Below are 20237 nucleotides of genomic sequence, written 5' to 3'. Positions count from 1 at the left end.
GGCTGCGTGTAACTCGTGTAACTGAAAAGCCCACAACCGCAGCAACTTTTCCTCATGGCGAAGGGCTGGCGCCGTTTCGACCCTGGAAGACATTTATGCACGCAGCGTCAGTCACTGTGGCGCGAAAAGGCCAACGGACAACCTGAAGTACCGTTAGCGCTGACGTCATTTATTTGCCCCGCCTCTTTCCCCTCCCCCAGCCACAACCCGGGATTCTTAACCGCGCCCCACCTCCGTTCCTTTCTCCGCCGCGCTCCTCTTCCGCCAGGATCTCGCGAGATTTGAAGCGGAGAGACCGCGCCTTCCCAACCCCGCGCTCCCTCAGTGGACGCGCGATAAAAGATTTTGAAGTCTTAAGCTTGCGGTTGGCTCTCGCGGCGGCGTCCTTCACGCCGGGATCTCGCGAGAATAGGGTGGGGAAAGAGAGCGCGCGAAAGCGCTCGGCCCCGCCCCTCGCCTCTGTGGGCGTGTCCAAATTTTGAAGGCGGCGGCGGGAAGAGGGAGGCGCGCGGCAGTTGGAGCGTCGTAGCGGCCGGGTCGGCTTCTGGCAGCCTGCGCTGAGTAGTTCAGGTGACACGGGTATTTTGAGGGCATGTGAGGAGAGGGCTGGCTTGGGAGGGCGCCGCCGCCCCCCGCCGTCACGTTCCCTCTGGGTGGGGTTTTTATTGGGGTTATTATTATTATTATTATTATTATGTCTTCTGCTTTATCTTTGGCAAACCGCTCTGAGGTTTTTCCACAACCGAGCGGTGTATGAAGCTTTATGGGATGAAAGGCAATAAAGACACACGTTCATCAGTTTCCTGCGATAGGGAAAGGCGTGCCAAGTCTATTGTTACCTGCAGGAGAGGAATGAGATTGTAAGCCGCCTTGGGCGAGACAAGGCGGCCTGCAAATTCAATACACAAGAATACAGGCACCCATAAGTGAATTTATGACCCATAAATGAATATATCGCGACATGGGTTTGGGATGAAGCTGCTTTTTAAGCGGTTTCTTCTCCCACAAGTTCTTACAGGAATCAGGCAGAGGAGAGGGGGGTGGGAAAGCGAATGGCAAATGCGGCCAAGGACCGATTGAAATGCTATAGCTTCAAAATACAGTCATACCTCATAGTACGTTTGCTTCATGATACGTTTTTTTTAGGTGGCAACCCGGAAGTAGCGGAAAGGGTTACTTCTGGGTTTTGCCGCTCGCGCATGCACAAACGTGCAAAATGACATCATGCGCAGAAGTGGCGAATTTCAACCCGCGCATGTGCAGATGCACTGCTGCAGGTTGCGTTCTATTCATGTTGCGAACGGGCCTCCAGAATGGATCCTGTTTGCAACCAGAGGTACCACTGTCCATTCAATTTTAATAAACATGATGAGGTTACCAGACGTTAGGCTATCTTTATCCAGATAGGAATGCAGCTGGGCCGTCAAGCAGTTTACAAAAATAAAACAGAGAAAAATTCACAACCATACTAAAGCAGATTAAAATTACAGTCATACCTCAGGTTGAAGTAGCTTCGGGATGAATATTTTCGGGTTGCGCTCCGCGGCGACCCGGAAGTAACGGAGCGCGTTACTTCTGGGTTTCACTGCTCACGCATATGCTCAAAATGACGTCACGCATGTGCCAAATCGTGATGCGCGGACACGGGTTGCGTTCACTTCTGGATGCGAACGGGGCTCCGGAATGGATCCCGTTCGCATCCAGAGGTACCACTGTACCTCAAAAAAATAGTCAAAAATCAACATGGATATTTATTGCAATAGATATGCTGACTCCTCTATTCAACCACAAATTCACGGACACACCGTGAACCACTTGAATGATGTTTGTGGAGCATTGTTGGTCCATGAACCACAGTTTTGGAACCTCTGTTCTAGGTTCAGTCCCTGGCATCTCTGACTCCCATGTATGGATTAGAAAGCCTATCTAAAACCTGGACAGGTGTGGCACATCAGAGAATACATTGGTTTAGAATAGGGGTCTGCAACCTTTAAGACAAAAAGAGCCACTTGGATCCGTTTCCGAAGGAAAAAAAACTGGGAGCCGCAAAACTCGTCATTATAAAAATAACTTTTTTGTCACTTTTTTATTATTTCTTTGTTTGACCCCTCAGAATTACTCCTCCTCATAGAAATAAACGTTAAATTAACAAGTTACCTTTTTTGTGTGTGTGTTCTTCACTCCCCTTCAAAACAGTGACCAGTGTACATGCCCCTTACAATGGGCGGGCGGAAAGGTGACGTCAGGACGTCACAGCCAGTACAGCGCCCGCCACAGTGGGGAGTGTCAGGGCGCACAGTGCGCCTCCACCCCGGAGCCGCATGTGGCTCTTTTACACCTTTGCTGCGGCTCCGGAGCCGCGGGTTGCAGACCCTGGTTTAGAATGACAAGTAGTCTGAAATGATAGAAACTGACAGTTTGCTCTTTATGTTCTTTAGATTTGGCATCAGTATGTGTAGTATTAATGGCTCTTGTTAGACTACTATCTTCTGAGGCAAAAGCACATAACCTTTCTGCTCCCCTTTGAGGGCATTTTTCCAAGGGCTGTATGCTGACCGTGGGTGGCACAGAAGCCACTGTTTGGCATAGTACCTCCTTTTCTCTATTACCCCATACTGCCAGGTATGGGAAGTCCAGTAATTTTTACCTGAGGCCTGAACTGATCAGGGCTTCTGAAAAATGGGCTGCATATTGCCCACCTGTGTGCCCTAAAGAAATGAGAGGGCATGTGCTAAAATAAAAAAGTGACATTGTTTTTGAATATATTCCACCTGTGGAAACTGCAGGTGGTTTTTCTGAAGTTTTGTCATTCTAATTTTGCTTGTTTACTACTATGGAGACCTTTGGTATGTAAGTGAAATATGAAATAATTTGGAACTAGCTTTCATATAAGACTAAGAATAAAAGGGTTTGCAAAGTAATGCAGGTAGAAGCTTGTGTTTAGGCAAGTTGAAAAAACTTGAAAAACTCTGGTAACTAGGCATAATGGTTGATCCATGGTGATTCCAACACCTAGTGAAGTGGGTTCCATGAATGTACAAGATTGAGTTTTTAAAATGACCCATTTTTTTTGCAGCTATGAAAGGGAAGAATTTCAATATTAAGGAGACCTTTGAAAAAGCTCAAAAAGCTCACCAAAATCATGCAAAACTTGTGGCATCTTTGAAGCACATGTACAATGAGGTAAATATTATTAATTTCATGCTTTTTGACTTGAACCCCCAGGGTTGGCTAACACATTCATAAAATACATTGGTCTCACTGAAAACCTTACCCTTTACACATCAAAACCATGCAATGGTTGTTTCAAGAAAGATATTGGGTGGGAAGTAAAGAGAATATGTAACAGGAAAGCTTGGGCAACTGAGCATATCTAACAACACGCATGTGAAAGTACCTTCACCTGCCTGCCTCCCCTAAATAAATACAACTGCAGAATATCCGTATGGATTTGCAAGTAGTGAACCATGTTCAGTTTAGAACAGTATATTTTGTAGCAATAAACAGTGCTTCACTTCCATATAACAGTTCTCAAAGTGCTTCATGTAATGTCGGTACAGAACCCTTGTAGTACTATTGTATTGCCTAAGTGGAGGAGCAAAGGAAGGTTTGAAAGGGGCCTACTTATGGTCACTTATTGAGTTCAGGTGAGGTGACGTTTGTCAATGAATCCGTGAAACTATTAACTATAGGAAACATTAAGTCATTCTTTTGCACGGAATGATATTTCTATGCTCTTAATATGTTATATTTCCCCAGATTATTATAAGCTCCAGCCTTATTTCAGACATTGTGATATATTTCGATATCGCAATGTTTAGCTGGCGATATATATCGTGATACTGAAAGCCAGCTATCGCCCATACTTTCATAATATATGTTTTGTTGATACTGTTACGAGAGAAAACTCCTTTTCCCTTATGGGGTACCCAAGAGTCCTTTTGTAGGTTCTCTATTGGTAGGAGAAAATAACAGAGACCAACCAGAGAATATTGAGAAGCGAAGCCTGATCTTTATTAAAGCTGTTGCAACAGGGTGCTCCCACACACACAAAAGGGGGGAAGGGACCCAGAACAAATGTGTGCCTGCCCTTATATAGACTTTGAAATTGCCCACTCTCAAACTCCAGACCACCCCCAGAAACATCATACATACATCACAGAAGGGGTGTAGCCCAGGACCACCTCCCCCAATACATCATACATACATCACAGGGGGAGGTCTAAAACAGAATCCTGAGTGTGTTGTTTATCTCCTGTCTGCCATTTACCTGACTGCATTATCTGGGTTTTGGCCACTCTTTGTTATCATAACTACTTAATTCCTGAATCCAGGTCACAGGCTCACACCTTAAATGTGCCCTTAAGACATGATTTGTGAGCACAAAGGCAATGGGGAGATTTCTCATTTCCTTCAACCTTGCAGAGAAATATTTGAGGTCATTTTGGGAGAGAAAGTGGTTTCAGGACTTTTCTGTGGGTTTCACACATGTGGTTTACATGTGTTTGCTTGGTACATTTATGAACATTTTGTATATATAAGACCTTAAAATTCTTATAACAATACTAAGTCTTCTCATGTCACAGTACAGTACAATGGAACTTTGGTTCTTGAACAGCTTAGTTGATGAACCAATCGGGTCCCAAACGTCAAAAACCTAGAAGAAAGTTTTCCGTTTTTCAGAAGCTGAACGTCCGACGTGGCTTCCGCTTGAGCGCAGAAAGCTCCTTCAGCCAATCAGAAGCTACACCTTGGTTTTCAAATGGTTTCAGGAGTCCAACGGATTAAGTTTGAAAACCAAGGTTCCACTGTACTGTGACATGAGAAGACTGTATCAACAAAACATATTATGACTGGTATTTCAGATTACAAGTCTTAATCTGGAATTTTCAAGCTCTGTCCAAAGAACCAGTTCTCAGTGGAAAGGATTTTAACATGTCATTGGGTCTGCCCGTTTTTTAAATAAAGGTCTGTTCCACCATTGATCAGTTTTGATACTGAAATTGCATTACTTACTGTGTAACTTTGTTCTAGTTGCAGGACAAAATCTCTTTTCATGAGGAATTCGTTCATTACCTTAAATTTGCCCTGATTGTCTACAAAAGAGAACCTGCAGTAGAACAAGTGATAAATTTTGCGGCCAAGTTTGTTGTTTCATTTTATGAGCCAGAAAAAGATGACACTGAAGAAGAGGAGCAAGTGGAAAATTCTCTTCTGAATTATTTGTTCAAGTTTCTGCTTGAGGTACCTTAGCAATAATGTAATGCTGAAAAAATAGCAATGGATGCATAATACTCATCTTTATAGTATGATCTAATGGACACCGTATGAATCTTCATATAAATGGGGTGTATATTCCTACACTATTTTCTTAATAGTGATGTGCAAGGGCTGTGTTATCTTTCCTACTCTGAAAGACATAAAGCAGGCATAGGCAAACTCGGCCCTCCAGATGTTTTGGGACTACAACTTCCATCATCCCTAGTTAACAGGATCAGTGGTCAGGGATGATGGGAGTTGTAGTCTCAAAACATCTGGAGGGCTGTGTTTGCGTATGCCTGACATAAAGCAATGATAAGTGGGCTTAGCTTTTGTCTGAACAATCTGTGCTGCTGACCAACATTCACCTAAGGTCAGAATTTCTGAAGTGCAATTACAGGGGTCTTGGATATGCAGTTGCTGAGGCTCCAGTTTGCTCAATTGATTTCTATGGGATATGGCTGTGTTTTGGTTATAATTACAGTCTGCGTTTATGTTCTATAGTCTTGCATTCAGCCACAGTTGAAGACCAGCTTCATAATTGCTGTCTTAAGCACCAAGTTTATTTTGCACAGCCATTCAGGTTTAAACCTGGTGTCATTCATTCATGGGTTAAAGATCCTTTAAATGGAAAAATAAATAATTTAAGATTAAGACTGACTGCCAGGATTGTAAGAATAAATGAAGGGGGTGTTATACCAAAGAATACATTTGATACTTAAATGCATTCATATTGTGTGAATTTACGAGATTTTTATATGTAAATACTTGAAACTATTCATATTTTTTATACATAAGAACAATAATGCTGGAACACTAAAAATTAACTCCTTGCTTCTTTTTAAGTCTCACCATGCAAACAGCAGTGCAGTACGATTTCGAGTGTGCCAAATTATTAATAAGCTTCTGGTAAGCCTGCCGGAGAACGCTCAGATTGAAGATGAGCTATTTGATCAAATTAGCAATGCCATGTTGCTCAGAGTGAAAGATAAAGTTCCAAATGTGAGAATTCAAGCTGTGCTGGCATTGTCTAGACTTCAAGATCCAAAGGACAGTGATTGTCCTGTGGTTAATGGTACGTTGTTACTCTATCAATGATATTTATTTTAATTTAAAGATGTATTTTTATCTTTTCAGTTCTTAAAAACTAGCTATAATAGTTAAGACATTAACATTAGTATTGAATTCTGCCTGGGAGACTTGAATGTAATTATTCAAACAACTGTAAAGTAGTTGATGCTTTATAATATTGGAAAATAGATAAGTATGAATATAGAACATAGGGTACAAGAACAGTTTATGGTACTGGCCTAGTTGGGGAAAAGAAAAAGTTAGGAAACTGGCCTGGTTTGGATGTACTTTTTTCCTGGCTTATTATGGTATAGTTTTGCTTGTCTTCCCCCTTCATGAAACTGAAATCTACTGAATAAACATTTGTTTCAAAATCTAATTTTTAAAATCTGCTTTTCTTTATTTTTTTAAAAAAGTTTTGAACAATACATTTTTTGGGGGAAATAACCTGGTTTAAAATGATATCTGAATATAATGCAGATAATCTCTTAAAACTGAATTTATGACCCTCTTATAAAAGGTTGCTTTATTTAATAATAATAATAATAATAATAATAATAATAATAATAATAATAATAATTTTTTTATTTATACCCCGCCCTCCCCAGCCAAGGCCGGGCTCAGAGCGGCTTACAAGCAATAATAAAAACAAGATGAATGATTACAACTTAAAAACAAAAGTAAAATACAACATTAAAATAATGGAACATTAAAATATTAAAATGTAGCCTCATTGCAGGAGGAGAAGGAAAATAAAAAAGAAAGAGAGGGAGGGAGGGAATCAAATTGGCTCCAAGCCAAAGGCCAGGCGGAAGAACTCTGTCTTACAGGCCCTGCGGAAAGAAATCAGATCCTGCAGGGCCCTGGTCTCATGAGGCAGAGCGTTCCACCAGGCCGGAGCCAGAGTTGAAAAGGCCCTGGCTCTGGTTGAAGTCAATCTAACTTCCTTAGGGCCTGGGACCACTAGGGTGTTGTTATTTATGGACCTTGAGGCTCTCCGTGGGGCATACCAGGAGAGGCGGTCCCATAGGTATGAGGGTCCTAGGCCGTGAAGGGCTTTAAAGGTCAAAATAACAGCGATAACAATATTTTTTGGGGCTGGGCGTTTCATCAGTCATCAAATAGTTCAGTTGTTTGTGTCAGTTTATTATGACTTATTACTGGATTCCAGGGACTGGAAAGTTAACACAGCTGTCATTCACAAAACGGCGACCTTGTACTCCTGTGTTATGCCTAAATCATTTGATGTCTGCTGTCAGTTCTTGAGTCAATACTCTAATCAATGGTTTATATCCAATGGGGTTCTCCTGGTATAGCAGGATTTCTGTTTACTTCCTGTCCCTCTACATGTCCACAAATCCTCCAGAATGGATTTCGAAGAAGCATGGGGAACTGGAGAGGAAGAGGAAGAGGGCATTAAGCCAACACAGCTCTTCCTACTGTGGTTAGGTCACAGGCTACTAGTTTCTGCCAGCTGTATCATGTTTGCCTTGGTTTGTGTCAAGTTTGCTACACTAGTGTAACTTAATGTTTGCTGTAGCAAATATGTGAAGTGTGACTGACATGTGCTTTGCCTTTTAAGAATCAGGGGCATGTGCTAGGAAGCCCTTGGCTTGTTGTCAATTCCAGCCTATTTCCCTGAGTATTTACATCTGGTGTGGAAAACCATTGTCATATATTGGCCCATCAACTAAACGTGTGCCAAAAATGTAGAAGTTGTGCATGTAACATCAGCATCATAATTTTTTTTTCAATTTCTTTTTATTGAGTTTTTCCAGACAATTCACACATAACAAAAATCTTAATGCAAAGGGTGTTGGCCACTTGTTATTCATGTACATTTTCTTTATTATTTATGTACATTTATTATTTATGTACATTTCCCAGTCATCAACATATGCTATGTAATACTGTTTTTTTGTTCAGTTTACAGTAATTTAATTGAGAACGACTCCAATCCGGAAGTCAGGCGCACTGTGTTGTCATGTATTGGTCCATCAGCTGAAACCCTGCCAAAAATTATAGGTCGTACTATGGATGTAAAAGAGACGGTTAGGAAATTGGCATACCAGGTAAGTCGGTATCTTACTACAATTACTTACAGTGCTTGTTAGTAATATATGATGTAAACATGTGGAGAACTCAACTTTATTTTCTCTGGGGAGCAAAAATATGTTTGGGGTACAGGTATAAACTTATGTATAGGTGCATTTGCAGTGTTGTTTAAACTTCTGTTATAAATATTGCTGGTTCGGATCATGATGCCAAGGAAGTCAGTTCAAACTGCATCATAGCAGTTTTTCCAATTAATCTACTGTATTCTGGCTGCCATGTGTTTTTCATCAAGATGGTCCAGAAGCAATGAATGTACATGGCAATTAATAATAAAAGTAGTAGTATTATTGGAATGCTCTAAATTTGTCCTAGCCTGTTCATAACATGAACAGAATTGAACTGCAGAGGACCATTGGGATATGTCAGGCACTGTTTTTGGTCCATTTTAATGCAGCTTTTTATTGAGAATTACAGTATATGGTTGAATTTTGTTTCAAGCTCTGGTTCAGTGTTTCAGTCATTATGTTAGTAAAGTGCATTATATTAACTGTTAAATATTGTGGCTAAGCTCTTATAGCATTCAGCTTGCCATAAGAAGTAATGAGCTGCACAGATAATGGATGCAGCCAGTTCAGAGGTCTGGAGGAGCATGATGCAGATGTGCATTTGTATCCATATTAACCACTGAAGTATGCTTTTTATACATGGGTATTCATTCATACCCATACATGGGTATTCACCTGCTCTTTTGGCCATAACAGGTTCTATGTCAGTGCAGCGAATGTCTCTTTGAAAGTCTTAAGAGTTCTGCAACAAAAGCATAGTGACTATTTGGAAGTTTTCATGGGTTTCCTTTCAGAAGGAAAACTATATAAACAAAATAAAGGCTCTTAATTTTCAGCCTGCTTACTTGCAAATCAATCCATTACATTTTATGATGGAATTAAAATACCAAATTATATCTCTCGTTCCACCTGCCCTAGTTCATTTCTTCTCAGCTTTTAAAGTGTGCTTTAGACACAGAATTTGAGAATTAACTCATAAAACTCAAGTTTCCCTTCTTACTGTTTTATTACTTACTATGGCAAGATTCCCAGTACGTAGCTGTTGTGATAGGCACATAAAGTTGCTTGCACCAATTTGTCAAAAATCATTATTAGTAAAGCCCTAAAGTCTGTGTGCTCTTTAAAAGGTTTTGGCAGAAAAGGTTCATATGAAAGCTTTGACAATAGCCCAGCGAGTAAAGCTTGTGCAGCAAGGGCTCAATGATAGATCAGGTAAGACATTTTTATTTTATTTTATAGTTGCCTATATTGTGTGCTTGTTCAGTGTGCCAGTTCCTTATTTTTTCATTGCTAGCGAAATGCCCGAGAGCCTTCTTGCTAACAATGGTAAATGAAGGCTGCAGTCCTAGGCATTCTTGGGAGTAAGTCCCATTGCAAACTAGTGGGGACATACTTTTGAATAAACAAGTAAAGGCTTATATTGTAACAGTGGGCAATCTGGTTCTTCTGCTCCTCATGTGTGACAACATATGTAGTTCTCATGTTGGTGACAGGCTCCATCTCTTCTGCCAGGCTTTAACAGACATACCTTTGCTTCCCACATTAGCTGAAAAGCCCTCTAAAAAGGTAAAGGAGGAGTTAGGCAGTAACAATGGATAGCCTTATGCAAGTATATGCATGTTGCTCTGTTGGAGAAATTTGTCTGACAGCTAGGATCTACAAATAAACTTCACAGTGATGTGAAGAGACAGTATAAATATAATAGAAGAGTATACTAAAATACATTGCATCTAAAGTATTCTTTCTGGGAAGCCCTCATTGTTGTTTATAGTAGCACAGCTTTCATAAGGAAATTCTGATTTAGTGTGTCAACATAGACACACTAATGCAAAGTGCCTTCATTCCTCTCTTCCTGCAAGTAGGAAAAGTTGGCGTCTGAATCCTGGCTTGTTTGGAAGCCATTTACCATAACTCAGTTTGCATGTAACAGGAAGCTGTTGTTAACTGTAGCTTCCCAGCTTGAATCTTGACTCAAGTGAAGGGAGAAGCGAAGCAGAAATGAAGGTGTGTACAAAATCTTGGCTTATCAAGTCAGGAGTTGATAATGTGAACACTGTCATATATAAGTAACTTATATACTGTTGAATGTGATATGGCAGAGACAGTCAGCTTAATCACTAAGTGTGCGTGTGTATCTCATAGTAGCTATTCTGTAAAGGGTTCCCCCCCTCAAAATATTTATTCAGAGAAATTATAGCTCGATTTAAATTTCCCTGCTTAATAGAATCTGTAAAAGAAGTGGTGCAGAAGAAACTTCTTCAGGCCTGGCTACGGCTGGTTGAGGGAAATGTGCTAGAACTCCTTCATCGGCTGGATGTGGAAAGTTGTCCTGAAGTGGGTATTCCAGCGCTTAATGCCATGTTTTCGCTGTCACCAGTCAATGACTTGATTAAAAACTTCTCAGACCTTGATGAAAGGTATGTATGTATGTGTTTGTTTGTTTTTAAAAAAACTTTATACTTGAGAGTTGAACTTGGTAAAGTAAGTTAAAGGTTTCTGCCTCATTACTTGCCTAAACTTTATTCCAAGGACTAGTGAAATAACCATGTTTGTTTCTGATCATTTCTATGACATATTACTTTCTGAAAAGTATTTGCTAAAATACCTATAAATAGCTGAATCTATGTAAGTAGCAGCCAGAATTTCCCGTTTTTAGGCAAATCAAAAAAGCAGCTACTAAAAGGCATCCTATTAACTAGTGAGGAATACTTTTTGGAAAAGCCATCAATGTATTAGTGGGCAAAGTAGCACCACTAAAGAGGATGGTTGTAGTGTGCATGCTGAGTGTTTGCAGACAGAGTTTTTCTGCAGTGATCATGGAGCCCAAGAAAGTAAAATCTCTCACTGCCTCCATTTCTTCCCCTTCTGTTTGCCAGGAGGTGATGGGCCCAGTGGCCATGATCTTTGTTTTTTTGATGTTGAGCTTCAGACCATATTATGCACTCTTCTCTTTCACCCTCATTAAGAGGTCCTTTAATTCCTCCTCACTTTCTGCCATCAAGGTTGTGTCATCTGCATATCTGAGGTCATCTGCATTTCTGGGGTTAGTCTCTTAATAATGCTAAAGAGTGATGCTAGGAACCAACTTTCATATACAGAATTGCATTAATTTAGGATAAAGATAGTGCTCTGCTTACTAGTATTCATCTAGCAGCTAACTATGGAATAACATTTTGCATGGAACATAATTATATTTTGCTTCAGTGAGGCATTCCTGCTGCTTACCATGAGATAATGATCCTTAAGTCATTTTTTAAATCAATGAAATTGTTTACAACATAATTCTTGTAACAGCTGCTCTGTCTTTTCAGCTTTTAATGTGTGTGGCTTAAAATGTGAATGTCGGCTTGTATATTTGTCAAATACTGTGATTGCCTTCTTAATTGACAAAGCAAGACCCCCCCCCCCCCGGTTGAAAATGTAACATTTATATATTTGTTTTCAAGGAAAGTAATTCCAATAGAAAAACTAACTGCTGAGAATGCTTTGTATTGGAAGACCCTTTGTGAGTACTTGAAATCTGAAGGGGAAGAATTCTTAGAGAACATTCTGCCAGAACCTGCCATATATGCAGATTATTTGCAAAGGTAAAGTAAACAAGAAAGTTAAAGCATTAGTCAGTGCTTTTTCCCAGAAAAAGAGGTGCCTGTACTCACCATGAAGTTGTTACAGTAAGTGGTACACATTTTAACAACAAAAAGAGGTGCCGGTAGTTGCGTACCCTTGAGTGCCCCCTGAAAAAAAATCACTGGCATTAGTTTAATTTATACTGCTTTTGGTCCTCACAGTTATTTTTCTTTCATCTCCAGTTACTGGATTTGGACTTACTTCTATGTTGTTCACAAAACAGCAATTAAACTGGTTTGCTGGAACATAAAGATTACTGTTACTAATTTATGTGCCCGACTCTTTGTTGAGTGTGCAGAAGTAGCTATGTAGACTAAAAAAGGTCTGTGAAGAAGAATCATTTAGTACTGGAAAGTAGGACATGCTCTTGGGAGGCTCAACTAGACACCTTCTAACCGCCAGTGTTTCTTCATGTAAGGCCCAGCAAAGGAATAAAATAAAAGCAGCAATAAATGCATAGTATTGTGAAGCTTGACGAGGCAGCATTGTTGTCTGTGGGTAGACTCAGTCAAATTATATTTGTAAGTTCTTTAACTGGTACAGTAACATAAAATTCAAATAAATATCAAGATGTTGCTTGCATCATACCGAATAACCATTTGTTTTTAATTAAGTTACCTTCAGAATATGCCAGTTCTCAGTCAAGAAGAGAAAGAAGATATGGCTTGTGTTGAGCAACTGATGACAAAAGAGTTTATAGGTCAGCAGCTGATCCTTATGATAGGCTGCATGGATACCGCCGAAGAAGGAGGAAGGTAAGGCTTAGTTTAGCAACAAAGAGATTTTTGATGTATATGTTATTCTGTTGACTTCGATTTGACTAGGAAATGCTTCAGTAGCTCAGTCCATTTTATTCAGCATTCTAGTCACTTGGTTTCATGTCAAAGTTCCAACATTAATATTCATCAGTACAGCACCAAATGACTTGGTTTAATGGTCAAATTCACTTAAATAGCTTGTTTCGAACATTTCTCTGTTTCTTTCCATCCTTCAGCACACTGAAACCAGAATATGTTTCTTGTCCTGGGACTGCAATGAAACAGTGTAGTGCTTTATACAGGCCTGGATAAGATTGAACTTACGACTTTGTCCAGCCAGGTTTCCCCCATAGATCCTGTCAGGTTCCTCTGTAGTTCCAGGATGAAGAATTTGCTTTGTTCCAAGACAATAATGCCCACTCACAACACAAAGAGCTCATAACCCACCTACTCTCAGCAGCCAGAAACATCATAGCCAGACACTGGAGAGACCTGCCAGGAGTGAACATAGACCAATGGTATCAAATAGTATGGGAAACAGCCTTATTATAAAAACTAACCAACAAACTGAAACTAACACGGGGACAGATAGAAGAAGACGCCTTCACCCCAGTTCGGTTCCCCTTTATCACGTACACAGCCCAACAAGACAACAAGAAGAACCCACCAACAGCATTCAGATCAATATGGCTAACCTGATCCAAACACACACACCACACTCACACATGAAAACAAAGTTCACCACATCCAATCACAAACAACCAACCAAACCCTAGGCCAGGGGTTGACAATTTTTTTTCCAGCAGGGGGCCGGTCCAATGTCCCATAGATCTTGTGGGGGGCTGGACTATATTTTTTGGGGGGAAATGAACAAGGGACGATGAGCGGTGCGCGAAAGGGCTCCGGAGAGGGGCTGCTTTAGATGGTGGCTGCTTTAGATGGGCGCTCAGCCAATTGTGGGTCCTGTGTCCTGCAAGCGGCAGGGGCTGGTGGTGGCGGGGGGCGGGGGACGACGACGATGAGTGGTGTGCGAAAGAGCTCCGGAGAGGGGATGGCAGCAACAAAGCCCAGCCCCCTTACTCCTCTAGGGAGAGGGAGGAGGCACTGCTGCAGTGTGTGTGGGGGAGAGGGGGAGATGGTGCAGCCTGAACAATCGGAATCGAATCCACGCAGCAATTCCTGGACCTTCCGTGGGCCGGATCCAGAAGGCAAGCGGGCCGGATCCGGCCCCCAGGCCTTAGTTTGCTGATCCATGCCCTAGGCCAACCCCAACCTCTCTCACCACCAAAGGAATACAAGCAAATAGTAAAGAGAACCCACACAAGTGATGCTGACACAAAACCCCACATATACAATAAGTAGAATTGAAGCATTGCCACCCGACCCCACCCCACCCCACTCACCATTACCCCCTCCCTCTCTTTCCCCCTTCCTAATGTAACACTAACGTCTCAACAAATGAAACTGACCTGTAGAAAGCGTAACTTGAAAAAAGAGACATTGCACATACTTTTGTAAACCAATAAATCTTCAATAAAAATATATTTTTAAAAAATTATTTTTGCTATGTTGGTTGGTGTTCTAGATTTCCATCTCTGCCATACTTGACTCTGGTCATGTTTGAATGTTTTGTTCCCCATCAGAAATTTTAGTAAAAGTTGTGCTTTGCTTTTCACTGTGGAAGAGATTTTGAAGAGATCCCAGTTGTAATAATCAGGAGCTGCAAGTGTGATGGCTGGGAAGCGAGGCAGTTAAACACTTACATGTATTGGAAACACCAACATAGCTTATTCAAAGAAACTGCCTCACTTCTGAAGTAGCAGTTAATTGTCAGTTCTTGGATTTTAAACGAGAATAGATATTACTCATTGTTTAGGGCTCATTTTATTATTATATCATCAATGTTATTATTTTTCTTAAGGAAGAGACTGCTGACAGTGTTACAAAAAATCCTTAAGATGCCCACTACTTCAGCATCCCTTGTATCATCACTTACAGAGAATCTACTCCGCATTCTCAAAGATGACGACAGAAGAATCCAGACTGTAAGTTCTAATTGCTCTTTGTCAGTTTATATTCCAGGAAAAAAGCCATAAAAAGGGTGTGTGTGTGTGTGAGAATCACTCCCCGCTACATCCCAAAAACTTTGAAAAAATCGGAGATTTCAGGGAACACTGAAAAAGCCTCATGAAAATTTTCTCGTCTAGAATGAGTGTAATGCCTTCAAATATATTTTTATCTCAGACATTCTGCAATATTAGAAAATCATTCTGATGCAAGCAACACTCAGATTCATTTTTTCATTCAGTCACTTCCTATGAGATATCTCAAAGCGATTTAACAAAAGCATATATAAAACAATTTTGCAATGAACACTTTCAAATCCAATACAGATATAGACTGGAAAAATACATTATAAAGGCTTTTTATGACTTTTGTTTTAGTTTGGAGATACTAGAAGTATCGTGTTTGTGCTTTCTTTCCACTTTCCTCTTGGTCAGCCTTTTCACTATTCCCCCGCAAAAAACAACAGGAACACCCTGCTACAGACTGGGAAGCAAATAGCATTTTGCCCTGCCTTGCTGCAGGATAAAAAGGTTAAAATGAGTTGGGACAGAAACTTCAAAAAACCTTTTGTGGCTGCCAAAACTTCAGAGGGAAAATCTGAAAGGTTTTGTGAGAACTGAGTTTTAAGCAAGATGCACAGATGGAAGTCGGCTGCAACTTGTATTCACAATTTTGTTTGTACAAATTGTACAGATTTAATAAACATGCTAAGTAGGCTATAAAATTGTGCTAAGTTGGAGGTTACTGAACTTTTTGGACCAATTGCCACATTTGTAAATAGAAACTTGTAGACACACCTTCCCCTGCCACTGCAATCAAGTATATACCACAATATTACGGTGCTTTTTTCAAACCTATTGCCATTGGGATTTGGGGCAGAGTAGAGGAGCCTGTAGGTGTCAATCATAGAATCATAGAGTTGGAAGAGACCACAAGGGTCATCGAGTCCAACCCCCTGCCAAGCAGGAAACACCATCAGAGCACTCCTGACATATGGTTGTCAAGCCTCTGCTTAAAGACCTCCAAAGAAGGAGACTCCACCACACTCCTTGGCAGCAAATTCCACTGTCGAACAGCTCTTACTGTCAGGAAGTTCTTCCTAATGTTTAGGTGGAATCTTCTTTCTTGTAGTTTGTATCCATTGCTCCGTGTCCGCTTCTCTGGAGCAGCAGAAAACAACCTTTCTCCCTCCTCTATGTGACATCCTTTTATATATTTGAACATGGCTATCATATCACCCCTTAACCTCCTCTTCTCCAGGCTAAACATGCCCAGCTCCCTTAGCCGATCCTCATAAGGCATCGTTTCCAGGCCTTTGACCATTTTGGTTGCCCTCCTCTGTACACGTTCTAGTTTGTCAGTGTCCTTCTTGAACTGTGGTGCCCAGAACTGGACACAGTACTCCAGGTGAGGTCTGACCAGAGCAGAATACAGTGGCACTATAACTTCCCTTGATCTAGATGCTATACTCCTATTGATGCAGCCCAGAATTGCATTGGCTTTTTTAGCTGCCGCGTCACACTGTTGGCTCATGTTAAGTTTGTGGTCAACCAAGACTCCTAGATCCTTTTCACATGTACTGCTCTCAAGCCAGGTGTCACCCATCTTGTATTTGTGCCTCTCATTTTTTTTGCCCAAGTGCAATACTTTACATTTCTCCCTGTTAAAATTCATCTTGTTTGTTTTGGCCCAGTTCTCTAATCTGTCAAGGTCGTTTTGAAGTGTGATCCTGTCTTCTGGGGTGTTAGCCACCCCTCCCAGTTTGGTGTCATCTGCAAATTTGATCAGGATGCCCTTGAGTCCATCATCCAAGTCGTTGATAAAGATGTTGAATAAGACCGGGCCCAAGACAGAACCCTGTGGCACCCCACTAGTCACTCTTCTCCAGGATGAAGAGGAACCATTGATGAGCACCCTTTGGGTCCGGTCAGTCAGCCAGTTACAAATCCACTGAGTGGTAGCATAGTCAAGACCGCATTTTACCAGCTTCTTTACAAGAATATCATGGGGCACCTTGTCAAATGCCTTGCTGAAATCAAGGTAGACTACATCCACTGCGTTCCCTTCATCTACCAGGCTTGTAATTCTGTCAAAAAATGAGATCAGGTTAGTCTGACATGATTTATTTTTCAGAAATCCATGCTGACTATTGGTGATCACAGCATTCCTTTCTAGGTGCTCACAGATTGTTTGCTTAATGATCTGCTCCAGAATCTTCCCTGGTATTGATGTTAGACTGACTGGGCGGTAATTATTTGGGTCCTCTCTTTTCCCCTTTTTGAAAATAGGGACAACATTTGCCCTCCTCCAGTCTGCCGGGACTTCGCCTGTTCTCCAGGAATTCTCAAAGATGACTGCCAGTGGTTCTGAGATCACATCTGCCAGTTCTTTTAATACTCTTGGATGCAGTTCATCTGGCCCTGGAGACTTGAATACATCTAAACTAGCCAAGTATTCTTGTACTATCTCCTTAGTTATTCTGGGCTGTGTTTCCTCTGCTGAATCATTTCCTCCAAATTCTTCAGGTCGGGCATTGTTTTCTTTATCGGAGAAGACTGAGGCAAAGAAGGCATTGAGGAGTTCAGCCCTTTCTGTGTCCCCTGTTTGCATTTCACCATCTTCTCCTCTGAGTGACCCCACTGTTTCTTTGTTCTTCCTTTTGCTACGAACATACCCATAGAAGCCTTTTTTGTTGCTTTTAACCTCTCTAGCAAGCCTGAGTTCATTCTGTGCTTTAGCTTTTCTGACTTTGTGTCTACACGTGCTGGCTATTTGTTTGAATTCCTCTTTGGTGGTTTCCCCCCTTTTCCATTTTTTGTACACATCCTTTTTTAATCTTAACTCAGTTAAAAGTTCTTTAGATAGCCACCCTGGCTTCTTTAGGCACCTAAAGGTCAAGTATGGCCTTTCGGTGACCTATGAACTAAGATAAATAAATTTTGCACTTTATGTTGTTAAAGCAGAAAGATAAATTCTGGCTTGATAAAATTTTTCTTTGGTAAGTATTGCACACATATACAGTGGTGCCTCGCAAGACGAAAAGAATCCGTTCCGCAAGTCTCTTCGTCTAGCGGTTTTTTCGTCTTGCGAAGCAACCCTATTAGCCATTTAGCGGATTAGCGCTATTAGCGGTTTAGCGGCTATTAAAGGCTTAAGGGATTAGCGGATTAGCTGCTAAAAGGCTATTAGCAGCTTAGTGCCTTAGAAAAAGGGGGTGGGGAGCGAAAAAAAAATCACAAGAATCGCAAGACATTTTCGTCTTGCGAAGCAAGCCCATAGAGAAATTCGTCCTGCGAAGCGCATTGAAAAACGGAAAACCCTTTTGTCTAGCGGGTTTTCCGTCTTGCGAGGCATTCGTCTTGCGGGGCACCACTGTATATTGCTTTATTTTTTAAAATCCCCAAAGCGTCATAAATTTGGACATTTCCAACACGCCAGATGAAGTGCTTTTGCACTCAGCACCTCCTTGCCTCCCACATTCCATGCCGGAGTGAGAGCCAGGTACCAAGACGAACTGCAAGTGAAGCCCATTTCCCACCCCCACCCCCCATCCCTAGGGGTAATTTGCCAACAATCCCCTGCTGTCATGGGGGCTGCCTCTATTAAGGCAGGCGGGACCAGAAGCCCTCATTAAGTATTTTTTTCCACACATTACAAAGAAACCTAATATAATTGCACTTGATAGCTCAGTATAGGAGCAGAGAATTTTTTGTTTGTTTGTTTCAAATGCAGTACTGTATTCTTGCTTGCAGGAAGATGGCGTTTTTATTTATTAAAGCAATTTGATCAGGCACTTGGCCTTTATGCAGACAGTAATACATCCTAATCATGATATGAAAAAGGCAGCATATTATCTTCTATATCCTTAGTGTTTATCTAGTGGCATGTGAACTTTTTGGGGGATGGTGATGTTAAGGATATATTTAAGATGAAAAACGGGCTTTAAGGGAAAATAAATGGTCCCTAAAATCTCACATGTGCTTGTTTACTTGGTTATGCGGTGGGATTACCATTGCTAGAAAGAAGACAAGTTTGGGAGTGAAGTTACGCTAAGCAGCAGCATTTAGGAATGTTAAGAATCCTCCATTTGAAGCTTTACTTCAGTGTTAGGTTTGGAGGGTTAGGGGCTTAATGAATGGATGTTCTAGCACTGTAAACTATTTTGCATCCTTCCAAAAATAACTGAAAAGGCAGGATGGATCTTTTTTTTGGGGGGGGGGGGATAGAAAATATTTGCAAAATTTGAGCTGAGTACTAATTTTCTTTGCATCACCAGGTTGCTGAAATCATAACCGAGGTTCGTGATGAAATTATTACAGTAGACAAGCCCCCAGATGCAACTGAAATAAGAAAGCAACAGCTTAAAGTAAGTGGTGATTGCACTACATTTTTGTTTTAAAGATTTGTCGTTTAGTGTAACTGTAGCACCGCTTGAATATTTTACCAGCCCTCCCCAGCTTTACTGTACAAACAGAATTACTCGGAAGGGAGAGGGGTCAAACCTTCAACGGCTTTGAGCTATTGCAAGACAGTTGCAAGTTGTTGCAAGACAGTCCAAATTGCAGTAGAGTTACTAATGCAGTATTGTCGGTGTTGTGTGACATAGAATCATAGAATTGCAGAGTTGGAAGAGACCACGAGGGGTATCTAATCCCGTCCCTGCAATGCAGGAATCTTTTGTCCAATGTGGCGCTCAAACTAACAACCCTGAGGTTAAGTGTCATGTTCCTGTAGTGAGGAGAACATCATTCATAGACAGAAAGTAAGGTTTGTGCATGTATCAGCCTGGAAAGTCACAAGTGATGCACTGTTAACATCCAGGCAACAACTCTCCAACAGTTATAGTGTAACTGTTGGCTATTTGCTGTTTAGTAGCGCTGCAGAGAGCTTGCTGGGGAGACCATGCATAACAAGGAACTCAAAATAATTTTAACAAGGTTTTAATAACAAAAACAAAAGCTCCTTTTACACTAAAGGTAACAACAAACATGACCCAACCATCAACCCATCCCCCAGGGTAATGGGAGAGCTAGGTGCTGCTCCTTATATACTATACGCAATTGCTGACACAGCTTGATTAAAACAACTCAGCAGCACCTGCTATGTTTCACAGCTGTAAGACTGGGTCTCGTTATTTGCCCTGGCCCTGGCCCTTAAAGACATACACAACTTGTGAAATAATAATGAACCTTCACATTTTAAAGTGACCATTCAACAGTAACTCATTAAGTTTTAATATCTTTAATCATAAATGACTCATGACTGAAATGTAGGAATCAATTGTAGGATGAGACTCATGACTGGAATGTAGGAATTGAGGGGTATAACCTGTTCC

The 20237-nt window shown here is 41.1% G+C and overlaps 1 protein-coding gene across 4 annotated transcripts in view; it reads left to right on the top strand.

The window, feature by feature from the left end:
- The first annotated feature begins 466 nt into the window (after positions 1–466).
- Positions 467–20237, top strand: part of NCAPG (non-SMC condensin I complex subunit G) — a 35557-nt gene continuing 15786 nt past the window's right edge. For 3 of the 4 annotated variants that reach the window (XR_014515342.1, XM_083458095.1, XM_083458093.1), the window contains exons 1-11: positions 467–570; positions 3077–3183; positions 5035–5244; positions 6106–6334; positions 8257–8402; positions 9578–9662; positions 10675–10867; positions 11897–12037; positions 12692–12832; positions 14757–14880; positions 19179–19268. Coding sequence is in view for 3 of the 4 variants with exons in the window: in XM_083458095.1 (XP_083314221.1) it covers positions 3079–3183; positions 5035–5244; positions 6106–6334; positions 8257–8402; positions 9578–9662; positions 10675–10867; positions 11897–12037; positions 12692–12832; positions 14757–14880; positions 19179–19268 (1464 nt within the window). In the remaining variant the exon portion in view is untranslated. Of the gene's footprint in view, positions 571–3045; positions 3184–5034; positions 5245–6105; positions 6335–8256; positions 8403–9577; positions 9663–10674; positions 10868–11896; positions 12038–12691; positions 12833–14756; positions 14881–19178; positions 19269–20237 lie in introns of those variants that run through there. The other variant, XM_083458094.1, reaches the window with a different exon arrangement.

Source organism: Podarcis tiliguerta (assembly GCF_965153285.1).
Source record: "Podarcis tiliguerta genome assembly, chromosome: 9".
NCBI classification, from domain to species: Eukaryota; Metazoa; Chordata; class Lepidosauria; order Squamata; family Lacertidae; genus Podarcis; species Podarcis tiliguerta.
This window is presented reverse-complemented; position numbering and strand designations above follow the sequence as displayed.